Raw genomic sequence first — 12,807 nt, forward strand, 5'->3', positions numbered from 1 at the left:
TGGGAGAAACAAGTGAAAGTGTTTCCCCGACGTATGCCTCCCGCCGGCAGAGCAGTGAGAGCCAGACCGGGCAGGCGAAAAGGACTCCGATCGTTCCCGTCGGCATAATGAAGAAGTGCGCGCGGCTGCCCGCCCGCGAGCCTTGAGCTCACCTCGCCAAGGGGGAAGGTTGGGCTGGAAGGATTCTACAGCGTTTCGCGGCATTGACCTAAAACTCTCCCAGTTTGCTAGCAAACTTCCGGCAAGCGCGGGCACATACAGCCTTTTTTTAGCAAACCCATTCACTCCCAATAGGCTTCCCTTTTCCCTTTTAATGACACGGAAGAAGAAAGCAAAAGAATAAGACGATGAGAAATTGGGCAGTCGACATCTAAAATAACTTTTTCTTTTTTTGCTGCTGTTGCTGATGCTACTATTGTATCTGCTTTCCATGGAGGTCTTCCTGCTTGTGACCTTCCGTTGAGTTGGTTTCGAGAGTAGCTGGCACTGCTTAAGAGGTTGGCCACCCTTACTGGCGAAAGCAAAACTATTCTCATCCCGATGCACTGGACTGACTGTTGTAAAATACATTCCAGTCGTTGGATAAATCAATTTCCAACCGTTACGCGAGATCCCGATCGATCACGACCGACCAGCTCCGCACGGGTCCTAGCCAAACAAGTTTGTTTATTAGTTACCTACAATAACAACGAGCATCACAGCTGTGGGGGATGGTGGGATTATTAGCTGGAAAATCTTTCTCCAGCCAGACGAGGAAGCGCTGAAACAATATCAATATCCTTCGCTATTTGCCCCATTCACAACAAAAAGCGGCACGAATAATAGACCGCGCAAAATGTACCTTGGAGCCTGTAGCGTTGTGCTCCTCTGCTTTGCGCTAGTGTGATAAAGGGATGGCTTTTTTTATGAATGTAAGCGTCCGCCTGCAATGACGAGCGCGCGCGTAAGAAGGATCATTACAAACCCATGGGTGGTTGAAAATTGAAGCCGAGAAGAAAATATGGGAACGCAGCAGATTGTATTTTGCCCTCGCCTCCGATAGCCCAACACACATACATACACTCACGGGGGCACACACATATACGCTACGGTTTCGCTCTCTCTATCTCTCGGGCGATGGGTACCGATCATTGAGCAATCATCATTGAAATCATCAACCCAGCCTTTAACGAGGCCAGTTCCGTCGGCAAGCATAGCGTGCATACAGGCTCCATCGGTGCTATCGCTTTCGCTGTGCCTTTTCTCTCTCGTGCTTCGGCTGTTCGAGTATTCGGGATGCTGTACCGAGCCGCATCTGCTCTCGGGTGCTTCCCGTTCGGGTCCGTATCTTCGGCGCGCGTTTGTGGCCGTTCCGCGCTGCTTTAGCGGCACACCTGCTCAGTAGTGGCCGTATCCTTGCGTATGTCACAGCTAACGCAATCTAAAGCGCCGGGCAAATAGAACGCGAAAAACTACACACATACACAGTCGCGTACGAGATCCAAACTGGACGCGTAATCCAACGAACCGTGCACATCTTGCCCAGACGTTCGAGTACGCGTAACATTATGTACGCAGGGAAGGTAACAGAAAAAAGATACGCGCGTCTGTGTGCTCCGTTACCTACCGGTACCTATCTTAGCGCCTAGTTTGCCCCAGGAAAAGACGGGAAAATAGAGAACCGGGTGGGGCACTAGAGCATCTGCTCCGTTAGTGGATCTGTGGACGTGTACTTTACGAGACGTTGGGTGCACTTTAAACAAACAACACAAAACAAAAAAGCTATTTCGATCTCACCACGCTACCACGCCCTAAATGCAATAGTGGACGAACTGTTCGAGGAGCAGGGGAAAGAAACCTATTCAGATGCGCAGTGGATTAAGTACGCTCAAGGATCGATTACCACCCTCCAATAAAACCGGAATAAACAGTATATTAAAGCAAAAGTAGTTAGAAAGTGTGAAAATTTTGGAAATATTCGGACGACTCCACGTTCGCTGAAAGCGTCCGATAGGTTGTTTGAATTTCGTTGCGCTCTAGTGATCGAACGAGGCATAAAGTGTGAACAGTGGTGGCAACGCAAATTCCGTCAGCTTAGTACACGGTAGTGCAAGTCCTTGAAAAGTGACATCGTGTGGTGCGTGGTGCATAGTGTAAGCGGTAACACCGTCTTTGCGGCACTCAAATTCAACAACAATCAAAAACCCGTAAATGGCACAGACGATGTGTACTGGTGCAGCCCACAGTTGAAGACTGACGCAAAGTGCTGCCACTAGTCGTGAAATGATGACGCGCCCTAACATGGTGATCCTGCTGCGGGCCCTGCGCTGGATTCCCATCTGTACGGTGCTCGTGGTGATACAAGGTAGGTAACACGACAGGGCATCACGGATACAGCGAACTTTGATTGTAGCTAAGCCAGAGTTGGCTGAAGCGTTCCGTAGTTATAATCGGGCATGGACAGTTGTCGAAGCATCTCTGAAAAGTTTGCATAAAATTATCTACCAAGTGACGCTTGCGGAAGAGTTACTACACTTTGTTTTGAATTTAATAATACAACTACTCTTAATTATAACTTAGCTCCTAAAGCAATGATAAGCGGTAACGTGAAAGTGAGTATATTGTTTGCCTATTGGAGTTGAAACGATGGATAATTGAGTTCCTCTATGGATAATCACGATGTGCAGGCAATTAAAATTTGTTCTACAATTTTATCATTTACACTCAAATATTATCGATCGTTTGCAAATAACTATCTTGAAAGGCAGACAAGTTTATCAAAAATGCTTTATTTGAGCAGAGGGGAATTTCGGGAATTCGGGATTCGGAATTCGGGAAACAGAGGAATTCGGGAACTCCTACTGGGAATCCGTTTTTAATCCATTTTTAAGCTTTTTTAGCCTGCCTACACCACGGCCATTCATCTTCACCCTGTAACTGTCAAACTCGCCTTAAAACGGGCTTCAGAAAAATCGTTACAAATTGAGTATTATATGATTTTCTGTTGCTCCCAATCTAAAAGCCACTTCGCAACACTTCAAAATTCATATAAACACCTTGATTGCTTATTTACTTATGTCCAATGTCCAACGCAGTTCTAAGTTGAAGATTCGGAGAGAACGTGTTGCAACGTGTATTTTGCAACTTAATAAGCATACTCAGGATTAAACTGCTAGGATTTGTACTGCAATTTCATGTTTCCACCGCCTTCTACAGTGTTCAGCTTCAGTTGATTGTTGAATGAAAAATCGTTTTCCGAATCTTAGTTTTTTGAATTGGAATAATTTAGTTATGAACCATTGCATTTTGAGAAGTTTTGAAAAAAGGATTCGCCCTCCCCCCCCCCCTCTCGAGTGAAACTACCCCACTTGAGGGAGTTTCCCACGTGGACTACTACGAGGACTAGGTTTAAGTATTGTTTGTAGGCTACGGAAACCAGATGCAAAAATTGGAGTAAAACTCCTTTTCTTCTTTTTGGCTCAACAACCGTTGTAGGTCAAGGCTTGCCTGCACCACTTGTGGGATTGGCTTTTCAGTGACTTTTGGATTACCCATCCAGCAGGATAGTCAGTTCTACGTATGGCGACACGGCCTATACGGGGCTTGAACCCATGACTTAAAAAAATTATGAATATTTTCAATATCCAATTATTTAATAAAAAATAAAGATTGCAGCATGGTGATCAAATAATGTAGCTGAGGTCATACATAATGTGAAATAACGTTTTTCATTTTATTTCAAAAAGCATCAAATGAATAAATAAAATCAAAGATAATGCATTCAGATGATATGTGACTCCTAATTTTGTATACTGACTTTTACACTTCAATTTAATTGAGTATTGAGAATCATCCACTATTAGAATTATTAGAATATTAGATATTTCTAAATACTCAATTAAATTGAAGTGTAAAAGTCACTATAAAAAAATTAGAATCAACATATCATCGGGATGCATTTTCTTTGATTTTCTTATTAGATAAGTTTAAACAGACTACAAACACCATTTTCATTGATTGGAAAAAAAAATTATTTACCCATTTTAGTTTAATAAGTTTATTCACGAAACAGTAGCTATTCTCTATTGTATAACACTTACTTACTTACTTACTGACTTGCTTATCCGATGCACCACCCGCTTTACAGTCTTGGCCTGCCTAACGAGTTTACGAAACCATTCATAATCTCACGCCTCTGTCTGCCAATCCGTTATTATACTTAACGGCATATAATGCATAAATATAAAAATCACATGTCCTTTCTTTCGTTCATTAAACGGACCATTAGTCAATATCAACCAACTAAACGATTCACCATCGAGAGAATGAAATGAGGATACTTAACAGAGATTTTCATGTTTCACTTATCTTACGATTATTACGATTTATGGAAAACATTATTTTATTCAGCGTAATTGAATGCATTGAATCTAGGGAAGCGGTGTTTATTTTCATTTCATTTGCTCAGCCTTGCTGGTAATGCCGAAAAAAAAACCCACCTAATGTTAGAGCCTTTGGGTTACCGCTGTGCACCGGGATGTCGGTTTGGCCCTATTCGTGTGACACGTCCGCTGTGGCTCAATTCCGGCTCAATATTTTATTCAATACATCAAATTGAATAATTCGCACTTCTCGCCCGGCCGAAATGTGACAACAGCCGCCCACCCACAGCCTCACACACGTGAAAACGTGAGGAAATTGATACGGATATGTTACACATGGTGTCAACCGCAAGACATCGACGGAGCAACAGAAGGAGAGGAAAAAAAACTTTCGAAACGAATCGCTCCAATGGCCCCGAATGTGTCGACAGCCTGACACGATTCACTGTCCCTTCACTTTTTTCCCCCATTCTACGGTTATGCCCGTCTACGGTTATGCAAATGGTGAGTTCTGCCACATGTGTATGTGGGTGTGTGTGTCCGTCCAGCTAACGATAGCAGAAGTAGGTACAGGGACAGCAAACAAAAAACCCTCGGCAAAGAGAACGTTCGAACGCCGAATTTGGGAAATGCGTACCGGCGATGACACAATAATCATGAAATATGAAACGACTCTATCTCCTCCCCCCACCTCCCTCCGTTGCCTTCGCGCTCTCGCCTTCAGAATCAGCAACCTCTCCCGTGCGGCCTTTTCCAAGCATGCTCGGAATTTGACTCGGGGACTCGGGGAAAATATTCGCACGACTGGAACTTCTCTAAACGCCTGGTCTACGCGCGTGAAACGTGACGTGCCGGAATGGGGTACCAAAACGCCAAAGACACACCGACAGTAGCAACGAAGTGCTAAGGCACACGCCAACACCACCAAATGGTGCACAAAAAGAGGGAGGGGGAAGCACTAGCGCTCATCACGTTCGTAGGCCACCAAGGTCTGGTCTAAGCCGTTGCGTTAGGTTTTTTGTTGTTGTCTTTCGTCCCTTTCTCGATTCTATGCTGCGCTAGCTCTAACGACTTCACCTGTACCTGTATTCGATCATCCACGGCTGCTCTCTTTCTGCTCCACTTGCTCACAAACCCCTATCCCTTCTTTGGAGAAAGGTAATGCATTGAGTAATGGTTGAAAACGATATGCAAAGTTCATTCTGGGAAGGGTAGCGGGAACATAACAGCGCGCGCGCGCGAGAGAGAGAGACAAAGAAATCGCTAGCATTCATTAGAGCAGGTTCCCGAACGGCAGCATTCTAATCCGGTGCCGGCAGTATGGGTATGCCAGCAGGAAGACGAACGACCGAACCGAAGCACCTCGAAGCAATGCAATAAAGAAGCTGTTGCTGCACCGGACGGACGGCTCGACGTGTGCAACAGTGGCCGTGAGCGCGCGCCATTTGTGCCAAAAACTATTCCCTGCCAGCGCCATGTCGGCTGCCAAATCGGCTTTGCCGGTAGCTCACACACACACACACACACACACACACACACACACACACACACACACACACACACACACACACACACACCACACACCACACACACACACACACACACACACACACACACACACACACACACACACACCACACACACACACACACACACACACACACACACACACATACACACACACACACACACACACACACACACACACACACACACACACACACACAATAGTCGATAGTCGATTGACGACTGTTCGTCTTGGTGCCTTCACCGCACCAACAGGTGAAGGCGTACATCCGGTACCTTTGATTGCCGTTTGCGCCGTGGGGAGCCGCATTGCAAGCCGGAGACGAAATCACTCCCACTCGTTGGCTCGTACATCTCGGTGGGCGCGCGATCGCAATCGGATTTCCGGCGAGCCGTACCATTAAGCTGGCGTATCCCACGGCAACCCGTGCAACTGTCTCGCACGATGACAGATAATGATGGCTGAATGCGTTTGGGATTGGAATGTATCCACAACGGCACATTGTAATGGAGTCAGACAGGGACACGCCATTCGTTAGCCCGACCGAACCGGTAGTGCATCTTCACCCTCACCCGTAACGAATAAAGCGTAACGATTTTAAGCCGGTGGCGCGTGTAGGCAGTAACGACCGTCAGGGTCCACGGTCGCTGTGTGCAAGGGTCGCTGTGGTTCAAGAGTCTGTTTGAGTGGCATTGGGGCACAGATACGATGTTTCTTTTATTTCTTTCTTTATGTGCAAGTGCACAAACCGGATGGAATGGTTTCGCCAAAAGAAAGAGAGTTTCATTTCTTGTGGTATAATGCAGCCAACGGCAAAAATACAAAAATGAGGGTTTTCATCATTGTACTCCTCAACGGTTCATGCCAATCGCCTGAAGGTAAGTAAATCATTAGGTGGCTTATTTCAATTAGTTAGTATTCAGCAGACTAGAGCTACTCTCGTTAGCTGTTGACTGAATTTAGCCTAGAAACTTGCTATTTACAAGGCTTAATTACTATACGAAAAATAACCTATTCCTCCAATCCCCCCAACTACAATCAACACCTACAGGGAGTTCTCCTAAATTCTAAATCCACCATAGACAGGGAAATGCATTAGGAAAAAGAAAGAGGGTTGGATAATGAGGATATCACTAAAGCATGTGGTCATGAACTTAAACTCAGAACACAACCAATTAATAAGAATGCTAACAGATTGTCAATGCAACTAATAGGTCTATTGCCTATTGCTTTGACTAAAACACAAAAAAAAAAAACAAACAAATTTGGTCTGAATCAAACTGGTAACATGTACAAAGCTATTCTTAATGTTCTTGAATAAAATAAATTTATGAATTAATTTAACAAAACTATTTTTGCCGGAAATATTTAAAAGCTCATCAAAGGAGTCTATACACAGCAAGTTTTCTAAGTTTGTTTCAGTAATATTTTTTACTGAAAGCTATTCAGTAACAGATAGCTTTGTTGAATTTCAGCATCAATGTCATGTTTTAACTGATTTTCAGTAAAACAATTTCAAAAATGCAAATTGTATTGAAAAACAGCTAAATAAGTGTCAAATTGGTCGGTTTCATGTATTTCAGTAAAAAAAAAATACTAAAATCGCAGCAAATCATTCTCAGGTCAACAATTCGGCACGGTTTCTTGTGGTTGTTGTATAATTAACCATATTAATGTTTTAATTTATTGAAATTTATGGATTATACTGCATATTGCTTGAATAAAAGAAACGTGTTTGAAAATGTTTTGTTTTTGCAAAACTTGTCCCAACAAAACAAACTGTGCCGAATCTGACAGTTGCTAATCGAAGGCGAAAATTGTGTTATTGAATTGGACAGAGTAGCTTACACCATCTGACGTGTGAGCAAGTGGTAGACAGCGGTGTCTATTCAAAACGACTATTGTTATAAACAAGTGGACAGTTGTTTATTATGCTGGTAAACCCTGTACTGTGATTTCAGTAAACGAACCGTCACTTTGGTCATCATTCAAAATTAAGAAATGGTTCAATAAAACTTATTTAAATGAAACTACTTTAACTGACTTCTTTAGCGGAAAAAAATTCAATTTAAAATTACTAAGCAACGGAAAAAATAGTGTGTATACACGGGGGGTCATTATATATGTTAAAATACGTTATGTGTAATAAATTTATAAAAAAAATAAAATTTATTTCCATATGTTCAGGGGCTGAGGAGTTCAAGTAAATCCTAAATGCACCATAGACATGGAAATGTATTAGGAAAAAGAAAGTGGATTGGATACACTGTTTCCCAGGACAGTTTCCAACGTTAAAAACATCGTGCAATGCTTCAAAGGTGTTTTTCAAAAGCAAGGTTATCAAAAATGTATGACAGCTGTTGGAAAACATCTCGCCAGCCTGGAACAATGCTATTTACATTGAGTACAGACCCGAAAAAAGTGTAATTTGAGTACACTTCTTTGCTTTGTAGCTTTTCTTTTCGAAAATTTTGATACATATTGATTGATATACATTTAAAATACATATTGTAAAACATGTAACCTTATTAAAATGATTGCATTGTTAAAGAGTATGCACTGTTTTATGTCATTCTTTCTTTTAATGTTCAAATCTCTCTCCCTTGTATTTTCAAACGGCCCGTAAAGTTTTTGAAAATCATTGCAAGACGTACGCAAAACTTGGTACGGCACATCGTCCCAAATCTTTGCGTAACCAAACTGAAAATGGCTGAGTGAGCTTGGCTTTCAGTGACTTATTGTTATCATAGCAGGATAGTCAGTCCTACGTATGGGGGCACGGTCTATTCGGGACTTGACCCCATGACAGGCATGTTGTTGACGACTGTACCACTAGACCGGCCCGATTAATATCCCCAAATACTAAAGTCCAATGGCTTTCTATCTGAAGAAGCGGTTGCCCTGATGAGCGGATGAGCTGATAAAATAAGCCAAATTATTCCTATTCATTCCAGAACGATTGAAACCTAATGGGTAGGAGCTGAATCCTGTTAAAATAAATAATTTTTAAGTTTTTTTCAAGAGAATTTTAACGGAGGCCCTCACAGGACTTTTGATAAAGTATTGTCAAAAATACTCCTTGTTTAGTTTCATGCCTCTGTCAATGAATAACTATGGCAATTTCCCAGTTTTTTTCTATTCAGCTCTTCAAACCAACTCAGGTGATGCATTTTGATACCATCCAACTACTTTTTAACAGATGATATCACGAAAACATGCTCCATAAATACGATCATTCTGCCAGTATAAATTTAGCTATAGAGCAGCGGTCGGCAAACTTTTGAGGCAAATTTAAATAAGCAATCAAGTGCCGTGGGCCAGTTAATTTTTCATTTAAATTATTATAATTTAAAAACTTTGCAAACAAAAAAAAAATCTTTAATGATATCAAGCAATACCGTTGATAATATTGTTGTTTTTCTGTGATAATATGATGCAACTTGAAACATGTCACAATATTGGTAATATATATTATGACCCTTGAATGTACTAGCATTAGGGTAGCTACATCTCGGTTGTGAAAAATTTGAGTTGATTTGTTGAGCTACATTGACAAACGCGATATTACCATTAGTTTTCATTATCAGAGCCATTTAAAACCTTGTACTAAAATACTATTGGGAAAAGGCGGTTTCAACTTGCAACAGGGTTCAGATCCAACCTATAAGGCTTGAACGAAATTTTGTGTCAAATACAACGGATGATGATTTAAACTCAACTAACTTAAATATAAATTCACTAATTAAAGATGTTGAGGACATCGATTTGGCAGACACATAACATTTGATTATAATTGCATGATTTAAAAAGTGCATCAGTTTTACATTGTTACCATGTACAACCCACAAAATGTTGTTGGTTAAAGGCTTATGAAAAGTTTTATAAAGAAAATCATTGAATCGAGACTCCATTGTATTTTGAACGAGCCTGTCCAAACACAGTGCCGTGGTGTTCACCTTTCGGCACATACAGTTCAAGTCAAGTTGAATACATATTTCTATATTCAAAGATTGACAAAATTACGAAGAAAATAAATGTTATGCTAAAAGATGTTCGGTATTTTTGTATAAATAGCTTCTTCCCATCTTTAGCAAATCCTTTCGCAGGACAGATTTAATGTTGTGGTGGGCTGCATTTGGCTCGCAGGCCGGACTTTGCCAACCGCTGCTATAGAGTGGTAAATATTTAATTTCGTATTTATTTAGAAAAGTAGTAAAAAAGACAATCTGTGATCTGTGACAACTGAGTAGTAGAAACATATTTATCCATACCGTAAAAATAAGTTAAAATAAACAGATAGCATACCTTGAGGCACAAACCGAGGAAAACCCCATTTAGTTAAGAGCGGCTCCCAGCGAAAATAGATTTAAATGAACTTGCTAAGCTATCGTTAAACATCTTACCATTTTTTCAGTAAAATCCTTTAAGGTCGCCTAGGATTGTGCATAGCAAGGACTAACATAAGGCTTCTTTTGTTAATTTTGTTATTTCCTCTTTTTTTCCAAAAACCAATGTTTAAAACGCATTGGTTTAAAGATTTGGCCTAGTTCAAAAAAAAAAAAAAATTGCAAATAGGTTGGTTCACGAATACGTTGTGGAGATCAGGAGTATTTTCATGTAAATAAAAAAGAAATATAAATTTAATAAAATAAAATTGTTTCACACCATCATAACGCAGTAATCTTTCCCTTTGAAGCTTGATCCTACCGTTATAGCGGAGAATTTATATTTCTGCTGCCCCAATCCATCCCCTATCCAATCATCCTTAACCTCACCCAATACACTGAATGTGGAAGACAGGCGGCCGGGAAGGAAAAAAACCCTAAAGCATCCCTTTAAAGCAAGTTTATGTTCCGCCAAATGTATAAAAACGCACACTGTGGCGCGAAGCGAATCAATTAGCACCTGATCAGGACTGTTGTATCCGCTTTTTCATTCACCTGCTGATTAGCCCGGACACGTACAGTCGGTGGAAGTTAATTTGAATGTTTTCCTTTGCACCGCACGCTCTTCCCGTCGTGGATGAGTGCCATTGCGTGGGTGTGTGAGTGCGTGAGTGTGGCAAAAGATTAACTGCTATAGTAAAATAAATAAACATCAAGTAGGCGAAGCAATCGCACACGACCAAAATATCCCGGAACGCGCGAAGAAAGCGACGGCCAATTGTGGGAGAACTGGGGGAGGGAAGGGAAGGGGGTTTGGGTTGTGCGGAATCAACTGCTCGCAACCGCTCTGAATGCGTCTCACGTAGGGAAAACAAATCCCACTCGGAATGCCACAACGTGTTCCCTCCTGCTCGGCTCCATACCCCCCGCCTCGAGTCAGATCGTTTTGTTTTGGGTTTCATTTTTGGGCTGTGCTGTGTTTTCTGTGCGGCAATCCGACGTCAGCGGCCTTCTTACACGGCAACAGCGCCATCGGACTGCAAGGTGGCTTCGCTTTCTTCGCGCTGGGTAGGCGGGAAGGCATACGAGCCATGCCTGCCAAGCGTGCATGAATTCATTTAAATGTTAATTAAAAGATGAAATACGTTGCATGATACGGAGGATTTACGCCGCTGGAGCGGAGCGGAGATTTGTCTGCTGCTCAGTGAGGATGAAGATTTTTCAGCGAACCTGTGCTCGGGCCGCGTAAAGTGTATTGCCGTGGATGGTAATAAAACCTAACAAGCACGAAGTAAACGTTACCTTCCCCCATGTGGGAGGGGTGGCTAACAAACCGGGAAGCGATAATTGTTGCACAATTAGAAGGTTGCTGCTGCCAGTTGGGCCTCTCTAAAGCTTTCCCCGTTTGGGAGCCTTTTACATTGTCTGCCTGAAGCTCCAAGCAGCATCCACCGTCGTTTGGCATGCCACGCGGACAATAAAATAAAGACGCTGTCGCTTAAGGAATCGAGCGCAGGAACCAGTTTTCGTGTTTTCCATACCGTTCATTTTTTTTTTTTTTCATCTTTCTCCCGCCGGAATCCAAACACTTGCTGCGCGCTCCAAGACGGAACAGTAGGCCTTGAAATTGGAGTTCATGAAACTGAAAACTTCATCAGTTAATCTCCCCTTTCCGGGAGCTTTCCCGCCGCACAAAACTCGCGTAACGTAATTATGCCCTGCCAGAGCACCCGGAGCCAATGGAGTTTAGTGCTACGACTCCCGCTCCTTCTGCCAGCAATGTTCGAAGGGCAGACAGCCCGATCCGTTCTAGAGATATTTGGCAGCAGGCAGGCGGGATGGGTGGAATAGCGCGTACTTGTCATCTGCCGCCCCGGTTGCACGGATGGAATTGCTTTGCCCTGGAGTAGGCTGCTGCTGGTGGGTGAACCGGAAACAGCTCAAAACGTCTGTATGCGACCGGTGACGGTGGAAAAGGAGCAACGTGGAAAACAATGCTCTCGCTCCGGTCCGCCTGCTGCTGCAATGGTCTCACATTTCACATTCGAAAGTGTGCGAGAGTTGGATTTTTTGTGTTTTTCTCCCCGTTTGTCTCATTCCGCACGGAGCGCGCGCCCCTCGGCGAAAACATTTTACAACAATATCAAATCATATTTTCTCAATTATAATTAACTGCATTACACCCGCGGGCAGACCGCCCCCTTCCCAAACCCTCTTTGCAGCAATTCAAAGATAAAATTCCAACATTTTCCCCTACCATCTTTCCTTTTCCCGCGTCTCTCCTGGCGTCAAAGCGCTTGCCTGCCGCCCGACGAGACGAGATCCCTTTTTGCTTGCGTTCGCTTTGACGGCTGCCGCGTGCGTCCCGTGTGCGCTATTTTAATTATGGCAAAGCTTTTGGCACTGTTTTGCACATTTGCCACCACCACTCGCAACCGGGACCGGTTGCATTTTCACGCGAGTTAGTGGGCCCCGTGTTCGCACGTAATTCGATTCGTCGCTGGCGTTTGTGTTTGGTTTTTATTTGTCCCGT

General features: G+C 42.9%; 1 protein-coding gene across 1 annotated transcript in view; it reads left to right on the top strand.

Annotated features, from left to right (window-relative positions):
• Positions 1 to 1,393: 1,393 nt before the first annotated feature.
• LOC121595988 (pregnancy-specific beta-1-glycoprotein 11-like) overlaps positions 1,394 to 12,807 on the top strand; it is a 58,678-nt gene continuing 47,264 nt past the window's right edge. Inside the window, exon 1 of the mRNA XM_041920511.1 lies at positions 1,394 to 2,344. Within this exon, the coding sequence (XP_041776445.1) occupies positions 2,263 to 2,344 (82 nt within the window). The 5' untranslated portion in view covers positions 1,394 to 2,262. The remainder of the gene's footprint in view (positions 2,345 to 12,807) is intronic.

Source organism: Anopheles merus, chromosome X (assembly GCF_017562075.2).
Source record: "Anopheles merus strain MAF chromosome X, AmerM5.1, whole genome shotgun sequence".
NCBI classification, from domain to species: Eukaryota; Metazoa; Arthropoda; class Insecta; order Diptera; family Culicidae; genus Anopheles; species Anopheles merus.